The sequence below is a fragment of the Mesoplodon densirostris genome, chromosome 1, assembly GCF_025265405.1.
Source record: "Mesoplodon densirostris isolate mMesDen1 chromosome 1, mMesDen1 primary haplotype, whole genome shotgun sequence".
Classification (NCBI taxonomy): domain Eukaryota; kingdom Metazoa; phylum Chordata; class Mammalia; order Artiodactyla; family Ziphiidae; genus Mesoplodon; species Mesoplodon densirostris.
Window position 1 is genome coordinate 115,990,501 of NC_082661.1, and position 11,259 is coordinate 116,001,759.

At 45.1% G+C, this 11,259-nt stretch overlaps 1 protein-coding gene across 1 annotated transcript; it reads right to left on the bottom strand.

Annotated features, from left to right (window-relative positions):
- Positions 1-2,736: 2,736 nt before the first annotated feature.
- ZP4 (zona pellucida glycoprotein 4) lies at positions 2,737-10,656 on the bottom strand. The gene is made up of 12 exons (XM_060090145.1): positions 10,479-10,656; positions 10,076-10,197; positions 9,894-9,996; positions 8,170-8,322; positions 7,211-7,398; positions 6,573-6,670; positions 5,141-5,271; positions 4,765-4,954; positions 4,541-4,688; positions 4,158-4,233; positions 3,056-3,172; positions 2,737-2,840 (listed from the first exon to the last, which is right to left on the bottom strand). Exons 1-12 carry the CDS (start codon positions 10,654-10,656, stop codon positions 2,737-2,739), a joined length of 1,608 nt encoding a protein of 535 aa, XP_059946128.1.
- Positions 10,657-11,259: the final 603 nt, after the last annotated feature.

Sequence of the window (11,259 nt, forward strand, 5' to 3'; positions counted from 1 at the left end):
GATGGGGGGAATGTAAACTGGTAGAGCCACTATGGAGAACAGTATAGAGGTTCCTTAATAAACTAAAAATATAGCTACCACATAATCCTGCAATTCCACTCTTGGGCATACATCTGGAGAAAGCTATAAATCTAAAAGATACATGCACCCCAATGTTCATTGTAGCACTATTTACAATAGCCAGGACCTGGAAGCAACCTAAATGTCCATCAACAGATGAATGGATAAAGATGTGGTACATATATACAAGGGAACATTACTCAGCCATGAAAAAGGACAAAATAATGCCATTTGCAGCAACACGGATGAAACTAAAGATTATCATACTAAATGAAGTCAGACAGAGAAAGACAAATATCATATGATATCACTATGGGGAATCTAAAAAAGGCTACAAATGAACTTATCTACAAAATAGAAGTAGAGTTACAGATATAGAAAATGAGGGACTTCCCTGGCAGTCCAGTGGTTATTAGGACTTCACCTTCAATATAGGGGTTGTGGGTGCATTTCCTGGTTGGGGAGCTAAGATCCCACATGCCTCGTGGCCAAAACACCAAAATATAAAACAGAAGCAATATTGTAACAAATTCAATAAAGACTGTAAAAATGGTCCATCAAAAAAATCTTAAACAGAAAGGGAACTTATGGTTATGGGGTGGTTAACAGTGGGAGAGAGATAAATTGGAAGATCAGGATTGACACACATATACACTACTATATATAAAATAACTAATAAGGGCCTACTGTATAGCACAGGGAACTCTACTCAATACTGTAATGGCTTATATGGGAAAAGAATCTAAACAAGTAGATATATGTATAACAGATTCATTTTGCTGTATAATACAACATTGTAAATCAACTATACCACTAAAAATTATATAAAAAAGAGTGATGACAGGGGACAGGAGACAGCTGTGGGCCCCCATAGGCTGGACTAGGCATAAGCTAAGGAGGAGGAGCCAACACTAGACTGTAGCACAAACTATAGACTGTTTACCACCCCAAAACAGATGCCTATCCTTACGGGATTTAGAGCAACTAAAACTCTTTACAAAGCTACTATGAGTGTTAAGATACTAGAAATACTTTGGAAAATGTTTTAACTTCATAAGCAACTGCCAAACCATACACTCTGTGCAGTTCTACTCCTCGATATCCAAGATAAGACATCTTCACAAAGAAGTTTAAGGACTGTTTGGCTTAGTTATCTATTGTGCCTTAAAAAAAAAGTCACCCCAAACTGTGGTAGCTTATAACATTAATCATTTCTCATAGTTGTGGTGGAGCAGGTATTTGGAAGTGGCTCAGCTACGTGGCTCTGGTGCAGTCTTTCATGAGGTTTTGGTTAGATGTGGACTAGGGCTAGAGGATCAGCTTCCAAGGAGGCTCATTCACATGGCTCTTGGCTGGGGGGGGCCTCAGTCCTTCTCCACAGGGCTGCTTCAGCAACCTTATTGTGTCGTAACAGCTAGCTTCTCCAGAGCAAATGATCCAAGGCAGAAGCTGTGCTGTCTTTTATAACCTAGCGCCAGTAACACCATCATGTTCACCATGTTGTATTGTCACACAGCCATTTTGATTCTAAGTAGGAGATTGCACAAGGTTGCTGTATATAGGAAGGAGCTTTTTTACTTATCACCCCAAGCTAGAAACAACTTTACACCTCAAAGTGACCTGGAAGTTGCTCCATGAAGATGAATGGTCTTATCTTATTTAACCAGGCATACTTTCATAGCTCCCCGCTCTGGGGACAGAGGAGATCCACAGAGGTTGGCTAACAGTGTTAGTTACCAGTAGTTCTTTGAGTAGGACATTCACCTTGAGAAGTCAGGATAATTCATTCTTCTCCTGTTTTTTCTACTAATCTTAAGAGCTACTAAACTATGAAATTACTTGCTGGTTCTGGGGCAAAACAAAGCCTCTCCCAGTTGATCAATTCATGATCAGATACTTTTTTAGGCATTAGTTTTCCAAGTGTAATGCTTGGAATACAAAGATCAGGATCACCTGAGGAATGGTGATAAATGCAAGTTCATAAGCTTCAGCCCAGACCTACTTAATCAAAGTCTGGGGGTGGGTGCAGTAACTGTTTCCATCAGCCCTCCTTTGATCCTGATGCACACGAAAGTTGGAGAACCAATGGTCTAGAACAGCAGTCCCCAACCTTTTTTGGCACCAGGGACCGGTTTCGTGGAAGATAATTTTTCCACGGACGGGGGTGGTGGAAGGGGTGGTTCAGACAGTAACGCCAGCGATGGGGAGTGATGGAGTGGCAGATGAAGCTTCGCTGGCTTGCCCACTGCTCATCTCCTGCTGTGAGGCCCGGTTCCTAACAGGCTGAGGACCGGTACGGGTCCATGGCCCAGGGGTTGGGGGCCCCTGAGCTAGAAGTTTCGTGACTAGCTCTAGACTAGTTCTACCTAAGTTTGATCGACTTTGTGGAAGAGTTTTGTTCTACACCCTCATAAACTTGTAAAAGATCTGCTAAGCCTGAGATACTAAGTTCTTGTAGATTCTGCTTGAGTTGTCAACCAACTATGAAATTCTACTGAAATGTTCTCTTCAGAAGATAGGAGGGCTGCAGAAGAAAAAATTAACCCAAGCTGGAAAGAGGTGATGCTAACAGTAGATGAACTAGTGTAAAGAAATTACTTTTTACCTTTCAAATGAGAAGCTGAGCACAGGCTAGCAGTGCAATCTGGTTTTATTAACACATTTGGTCTGAGTAGCTCATCTCCGTTTCCTGATGGCCAGGTAGGACAAGAACAAGGCTCCAATGATTAAGGTTCCAGAAAGGCCAGCTACCCACAGAGCTTGGGAGTCTATAGGAGACCCTGTAGGATGGAAAGGTAGATTAATGCATACTGAAAAGCAAGTGATTCTACATCCTAATAAAGACTGCCAGTCTTGAGCTACAGGAAAAAAAGCTATACAATTCCTTTTGAGGTTCACATTGACCAAATCAGTAAGGGAAGCCGGGGTGAGCAAGTAGCTTTGGTATGACCAATGGTTCAGATATGGAACCTCCTGGAGGTCTCCTTCCACTCACTTGAGTATTTATGGAGCTTTTCTGAAGAGTCCTGAGTGGCTTGGAGTAAAATCATGGGACCCTGGCTAGAAATGCTAGCAGTGCTGTTCTGATAATGGATGTCAGAGCTTCTTCTTCCTGTTGGAGAGATGAGTTAGGGATTTGTTAGTACATGTGGTGTGAGTGGTTAAGGAGTCTAAAATAGTGCCAGGTCCCTTGGTATGGATAGCTCTGCTCCATGGGCCTCAAGAAAAACCTCAATGTGTTCAATACAAAGTCTCAGACTTGGTCATTTGTATTAACACTTTGAGAGAAATGATGACTTTGGACTCTCCCCAAACTGTCATTCTTCTTACATAGAGATGCTTGAACATTTGTACCTTAGTACTGAGACCCTATGATATAAAGGTACCTGGTAAGACACTAATAGAAGAGCTCTGTTTGAATCCTATTTCTACTGCCAGTTGTAGATCTTTGAACTTTCAAAGTTTTAGTTTTTATAGACATATATGTATACAAGTGTATGCATCATTGCAGTTGGATGTTGAATATTTAATCTATTAGATGATAGTTATGAAAAATACTATGAGGTGTTTTTTTGCCATAAGGGACTTAAAGCTTCAGGGGTCATGAATCTCAATTAATTCAGGAGCCAGGTAAGATTTGTGGGATCAGGTGGAGTATACAACTGTATGAGCCTTGGGCCTGATCATTAGAGCACATAACTAAGTCTGCAATCCTATTCCACCTGTAAGCCTTCAGGCCTTGTTGCCAGACCTGCCTTCAAGCAAGTATAGAGGTCTACATTTATATCTGGATAGACCAGAAATGTTTTATTAGATTATAGGCTGTGAACCCATTTGCCTCCTGGCTAAGTCAAAATTTATATGGAGAAAAGCTAAAGCTGAGAGTTTTCAGGATTTATAGCTTATATTTAGAAGGCCTGGAATTCTAGGAAACTAGTTGTATTTCTGTTCTACTGCATCGTGAAAGTACTTAAGGAAGCCTCGTTAATAAGATGAATCTTCCGTTTGACTCATTTGCCACAGGTTAAAGAAGGTTTGCTCTGGGACGCCAAATACACTGAAATCTGTCCTCTGGTGTAGACAGCTTGGAAACTTACGTCTGGCAGGACAGGTTGTCACGCAGGATGGTGTCCCAGCAGGCTGGCAGACCGATGCACTGCAGTGCAGATACACCTGGGAGCCAACAGAATTGGGATCATGGTATAACACATCATAAGTCTTCAAACCTGCTTTATCTCCCCCAGGAAGAAATCAAGAAGTTTCAGAAAATCCTGAAAAACCAAGCTGACATCACAGAAGCACTAAAATACTCGATTCTAGCTGACATGTCACACATGCCACTGCCATCCCTTGATTGCTCCAAAGCAGTACCAACAACCAATGTTTAAGGGCCACTTCGGCTGAAGAGTGGTACAGTGTGAAAACACTTGAGCTGGGGGGTTTAGAGCCCTGAGGAAGAACACAGAAGGTGGCATCATACCGGTCCCTTGAGTGCCTGCTTTGTCACTGAGTCCACGAAACTGAAGGTGGAAATGCTGAAGCGCTGGTAGTGAGAAGGAAATGGCAGGTCCAAGGCTCTCTGGACAGGGATCAGTTTGGTCTGATAGTTGTCTCCAGTGTAGGGGCATCTAAGCAAGGATATCCAGCAGTCAAGATGGGCTTCGTGGAGGGTGTTTAACACAGGTGCAGGAAAAAGCCACTTACCCATTTACCAGCATGGGCCACTGGGGCCAGAGCAGGGCATTTGTGCTGGGTGTGGCCCAACACTGGTGTAGGCGCAGCTCTAGACTGGGGTCTGTTCTGTGTTGGATGGAGACTTCCACGTAGATGGGATCCCGAAGCAACTTCACCACTGGGTAGTCACTAGCAGTGTAGTAGGAGTTATAGTGTTTGTCTGCAAGAGGCCAAAACAAGTTGAAGCAGTAAAGAGCTTGGAACCTCTAGGTGGCTTGAGATAGACCATCACCCACATAAACACCTCTGGCAAGTATCTTGTTACCAAGGTAGGGTCTTGACGCCCAGAGAAGGGACAAGACTTGGACTAGAGGGCCAGATACTCCACAAAAGAGGGTCTTCTTACCTTTGGCAATCTGAAGTTCCAGAGTGAGATGTCCAGGCTGGGTCTCAGGAAGGGGTGGCGGGACAGTAAAAACCTGGACATTAACTGGAAGAGCATTGCCGCTTGCAGAGTAGCTACAACTGATTCGAAGCCTACAGAAAAATAAGATTTTAGCTACTATCTTGGGTGGGTGGACCACGTCACCTCTTTAAGGTTTGAGGAACCATTAAGTGCCAGGTGTTGGAACAAGTTTATAAACGTGTTGTGTGATTCTGGCCTTGTGAGACCTATCATTGGGGAGACTGATATGTAAACAAGATCAGTGTTTGAGAGTTTGATATAAAAACCATACAAGAAATAGATATGGTCAACAGATGAATGGATAAAGATGTGGTAGATACAATGGAACACTACTCAGCCATAAAAAAGAATGAAATGATGCCATTTGCAGCAACATGGATGGACCCACAGATGGTCAAACTAAGTGAAATCAGACACAAAGACAAATATCATATGATATCACTTACATGTGGAATCTAAAATAGGACACAAATGAACTTATCTATGAACCAGAAACAGACTCACAGACAGAACAGACTTGTGGTTGCCAAGGGGGAGAGGGCATGGGGGAGGGATGGATTGGGAGTTTGGGATTAGCAGATGCTAACTATTACATAGAGACTGGATAAATAAGGTCCTACTGTACAGCACAGGGAACTATATTCAATATCCTGTAACAAACCATAATGGAAAATATGAAAAATATATATAACCGAATCACTTTGCTGTACAGCAGAAATTAAAACATTGTAAATTCACTATACTTCAATTAAGAAATAAATATGGTGCTATGAGAAAAACATACCTTCTGAGGAGGGGGTAATCAGGGAAGATGTTGCAGGGGATTTGATAAAAATAACAGTGATAGACGAGAGAAAAGTATGGAGGCAAGAAGTTTGAGGGCCACTGAATACTCTAGATGCACAATCTTGGGTTAGGGAATAGTGAGGGAAGGATCGAGAAAGATTAGGCTGGAGAAGTAGTAGCAGTTTCATGCAGGGCCCTGCAAGTTATGCTCATGATGTTAAGCTTAAGCTCTAGGAAGACAAAGAGAAAGCGTTAAGTATGCTAGCTAAGGTTTTAAAGGGATTCATTTTGCTACAGCTTAACCAGTGGAGGTAGAAGGAAGAGACCAGAGTGAGAAACCAAAGACCCAGGTGAAATGAATTAGAAGTCAGGTAAGTTTGAGGCTTAGATCAAGTTGGTGGCAGTAATGCAGGGCTACTGGATCAAATAATGGTCAGTGAGATTGGACAACCAAGGCAGTTGAGATTCTCCTGTCATGAGGAGATGGTCATTTCTGGATTCATGTTTACTCTAAAACTCCTGCTTTATGCGAAAAGGGAAGTCAGGCATTCTGGTCAAGCAAGGTCAGGTTAACTAAGACCCTTACCTGAAGATACTGTCTCGGGTGATAGAACCACGGCTCCAAGTTCTCACATCCCGAGTTGCAACCAGCTCGTTTTCATATACTGCCTGGTTTCCAGTGATCTACAAGGGCAGGTAAAGAAGTCTTGTCACTCCTGCAAGCCAGATGCTGCTTCACTCATAATGTGCTTTGGTTCAGTGCTCAGCAAGGCTGCCCTATGATAGGTTGCATTTTTCACAACATGAGTGGAGGCAAGAGCAGGTGGCATTGACTAGCTAGCAAGTTATCACTTCACCTTACTTTCAGGATAAAGGGACAGGAAGAGGCTTATGAGTAATCAGATGAGGCAGCCAGAAATACTACTGATCTCAGCTGACCTCCCTGCTCGTTTCCCAGGTCAAGGCAGTGGGAAGAACCTGCTATTTGTCCTCCTACAGTGTGGTAAGGGGTGCTAGCCCCTTGCTGGAGTGCAGGTGGGATGACTTAGCCGAGTGCCCTGGGGAGGTTTCAGCTTCCTCAGTGATGAAGCCCTCTCTGTCCTAGAGACCATCCTATGCACCAAGCAGTAGCCACGGCTAAGCTATTCCAGTTCTCCCCCCATCACTAGGGCATTCCTACCCAACTTCAAGTCAGGAACAGAGCCCAAGGTCAGCTCTTCTCACCCAATTTGTAGTACCACAGGCAGTAAACGGAAACCGGAACAGGACAAAGGTGTGTGTTGCCATGACAGGTGTACATTCACTGTCATTCCTGAAGGCCAAGTGCACAGAATTCAGCAGCAGTGGGGGCGAGGTCACATTCTGAGACACAGCGATGGAGAAGTGGCCATCCTGGGTACAGCGTGCGGTCACTGAAACACCAGAGCAACTGTGCTGAAGGCAGGTCATCTTGCTTGTTACTGAGCCAGCCAGACAAGAGTCTAATTATTTAGTTTAGTTCTTTTAAATTCCCCCCCTCCTCTCCCCACCCCCCTCCTAGAAAAGCTGCATTCCCAGCTAGTGACCTTGATGCAGGTTCAGCCATCCAGAGCTTCATCAAGGCTCTGAATAGCCACTTGGGTTTGAACCTTGCCTCCACCACTTACTGTGTGGCCTCAAGCAGAGTATTTAACCTCCTTGCATCAACTTTATCTGTAGAATGGGGATAGTCATACCTGCTTTGTTTTACTAATCAGCTAGAATTCAGAGCATAGAATTGAGTGTGGCATCTAGGTGTTTAATGAGGGTCTTTTTTTTTTAATGGGAAAAAGCTGGAGCATGGTTTGGGACAAATAATCATCTTTTGAAATAAAGCTCTCTAGACAATCAGCCACAAGTGGCTATTTCTTGGGAATTGGTTAAGTTTCTGTCAATTAGCATCTTGCACACAGACTTAGCTTCTTGAGTTCATTGAGAGTTACTTGCTTTACATTGGATTCTAGGAGAATAGACAATGGAAGGCTGTAGAAAGCTCTGTCACTTACGGTCAAGTGTTCTAGGAGGTGTTGCTTATACATTAACCTCTAGTCATCTTTACTATTTGCCTTCTGGATGGAGGTGGGGGAGAAAACCCTCCTCTGGGTTTAGTTAGTGGTAATTGCAGGCACTTTTCTTCAGTTGATTTCAAAGACACAGTGACTCACCTGTGTTTCCGTAGTAACAGGAATTGGCCTCTTCAGAATCGTAGCAGCAGCCTAGCTGCTTGCAGTCTCTTTGAGTGATGGGTGAAGGAGCACATGGCAGTCTGTCCCACACTGGGATAGAGTCGCAAAGGCCAGCATTTGGGATGTCTAGGGCTAGATTTTGCAGAGAAGAGCAACACTAAGTAACAAAGTTTGGTCTTTAAGAAGAGACCATTTCATTACAAAGCATTAACATTCAATTCCCATAGATATCTACGTGATTGAAAGAGATATGTACATAACAGGTATCTGAGTCGGAAAGTTAACTATTAGATCACCTTATAGGAGTCCCCTGAAAGGAGTCTTCTTTGGAAGAAGAAATACCAATAAGATTGGAAGAAGCAGTGAGACTCAACTTTTTTATTCAAGTAAAGAATTCTTATGGTTCTGATGAACCTAGGGGCAGGACAGGAATAAAGACTCAGACATAGGGAACGGGCTATGAGGACACGGGGAGGGGGAAGGGTAAGCTGGGATGAAGTGAGAGAGTAGCACTGACATATATATACTACCAAATGTAAAACAGATAGCTAGTGGGAAGCAGCCACATCGCACAGGGAGATCAGCTTGGGTGCTTTGTGACCACCTAGAGGGGTGGGATAGGGAGGGTGGGAGGGAGATGCAAGAGGGAGGAGATATGGGGATATATGTATACATATAGCTGATTCACTTTGTTATACAGCAGAAACTAACACATCATTGTAAAGCAATTATACTCCAATAAAGACGTTAAAAATAAAGAATTCTTAATTCCGTTTTTTGGGGTTTTTTTTGGTACGCGGGCCTCTCACTGTTGTGGCCTCTCCCGTTGCGGAGCACAGGCTCCGGACGCGCAGGCTCAGCGGCCACGGCTCACGAGCCCAGCCGCTCCGCAGCATGTGGGATGTTCCCGGACTGGGGCACGAACCCATGTCCCCTGCATCGGCAGGTGAACTCTCAACCACTGCGCCACCAGGGAAGCCCCTTAATTCTGTTCTTTAAAAGGCACTTCTCAATTTTAGTGTACTCTATAAATTACCACCATTTTGAAATGCAGTTCTGATTCAGTAGGTGGGGAGTGGGGCCTATGATCCTGTATTTTATCAGTATTACCACAGCGGCTATAGCCTAACAAGGCAGGTGTGAAGAATTACAAGTTCGACTCTTACGACTGAGGTAGGGCTCTCAGGTGGCAAGGCAAGATTTGCTGGAGTTGAGTTGGTGTCATACTTCCTATTAATTACCCAGTTAAGTAATTGAGTAGCGCCCCTAGCTGAAGGGGCTGAGCCCTATTCTCAGCGCAGTCTGCTTCTTGAAGGCATTTGCTGAGTCTCCTTGATAACTCCAGCTTCCTTCCCTACCCTTCAAGGCGGGGGTAGCTTTGGTCCTGGGATAACTCTTGGTTCATTCCCAGCTCTGCCACCTATCAGTGAGGGGCACTTGGTAAGCTCCCTGCAGGGGGGCAGCAATAGGGCTCACAGCGCTGGGCTGGGATTATAGGTGACACGTGCAGCACCACCCACAGTGCCTGGGCCCCAAGTCATGGCTCAGGTGGTGGTTATCCTAAGGTCTCCTGTGGAGGGGAGAGTTAGAAGACAGTCCTCCACGGGTGCCTGGGGTCACTGCACACAGCAGGTAGAAGATGCCTGAGGGCATCTTCCAGGCAGCTCCATACCACCCAGAACCTGGAAGTTTCCAGCCCTTACCTGGGAGATCCATAGGACACCTGAACAGCTTTGTCTCTGTAACTGTCCTGCGTCCACCTGCATCTGCTCCTTCAACTCCAACCGGCATGATGTAGTGGGAGTCCTGGAGAGACAGGCCCCGGGAATCAGCCTGGATGGTGGCACAGATGTCTCAGCGTTCCTGAGGACTGGGTCGTACTCACCCACTCAGTGACATAGCAGCCACTGTAGGACACGTCCACCACCAGGGAGCTGCCAGGGCCCTCGTTGACCCAGGTGCCACACTCAGAGTCATTCTGCAGCCTGTGCGGCAGCCCGCGATTATCTGGGGGTGGGGAAGGGGGGAAAGCACAGATGGTCGGTCACCACCGTCACCAGTGCTGGGAAAGGACTAGCAGCTTTGCCTTAGACCCCAGGGACAGCTGCCAAGAAAAGAGGAACAAAAGGGGAATCAGATTCAGAAGCAAAGCTACATTTTAAAAGATTTGTTCTATAGAGAGAAGCGGCAGAGTTTAGCAAAGGGGGGAAGCATTAGGACAGGAAGCAGAGGGCAGTTCTAGGCAGTAGAGGAGACACGCCATTGCCTGGCTCAGCCTTCAAACCTACCCCAAGCTACTAGTGCAGGAGGGGTTGCTGTCTCCTGGCTGAGAAGGTTTATGGTGAACTGAAAGCTCCTTAGCCCACAGCGGAGTCCACCGGGATAATCTGGTGCCTCGGGCTCATGCTGGTCACTCAGAGCAACAGACAGTGGAAACCAGAGCCAGAGGGATTGCAGCAGCCACATAGCAGCGTCGCCGGGAGCCTGACTGACCGTGCTTCCTGTCCTGCACTTCCTCTCCCAAGAGCCCGCGCTCCCCATGCCCTTTATATACAGAGGGAAAGCTGGTTTCAGGTGCACATCTATGTAGTATGCAGGTGCGACTCCTTTGGAAAGGGTGATTCCTCCAGCTTCATTCACTTTAGGCCACAGTCTGCAGCTGCAGTGCTTTAAACATCGAAATCAGGTGGTCTTCAGAGCCCAGGAACAATGTGGTACCTTTTAGCTGAGAGAGGCTTTCTCCCAGTTGCTCAGTGTAGCACTTAATGTACTAGCTTATTGACCTTCCTTTAGAAGCTTGCATATTTGGGTGTACATCCTAGCTCTGCCACCTATGAGCTGTATGAACTGGGTAAGTTACTACCTCTCAGAATCTCAGTATTCTCATCTGTAAATTGGGAATATCTCCTGGCAGCTGTGTTCTTTTGATTGTATTTAGCCTAATATTTATGATAGGAACAATTTTCCCAAGTTGACTAAGAATCTTTGTCAGAGCACTGAGAACGTGTAACCAGATATCTATAATTCTCTTCAACTAATAAAAGCGAACAAATAAGCATGTGTCTTCCC

Bases quoted from the DNA above. Each gene is read 5' to 3' on its own strand.
- ZP4 (XM_060090145.1), bottom strand. From the start codon at position 10,656: ATGTGGCTGCTGCAATCCCTCTGGCTCTGGTTTCCACTGTCTGTTGCT. The intron at 6,671-7,210 runs GTGAGAAGAGCT...CTGCCCTTGTAG, and splicing joins CCTGTGGTACTACAAATTGG to ATCACTGGAAACCAGGCAGT. The intron at 5,272-6,572 runs GTAAGGGTCTTA...ATTTTTCTGTAG, and splicing joins ACCCGAGACAGTATCTTCAG to GCTTCGAATCAGTTGTAGCT.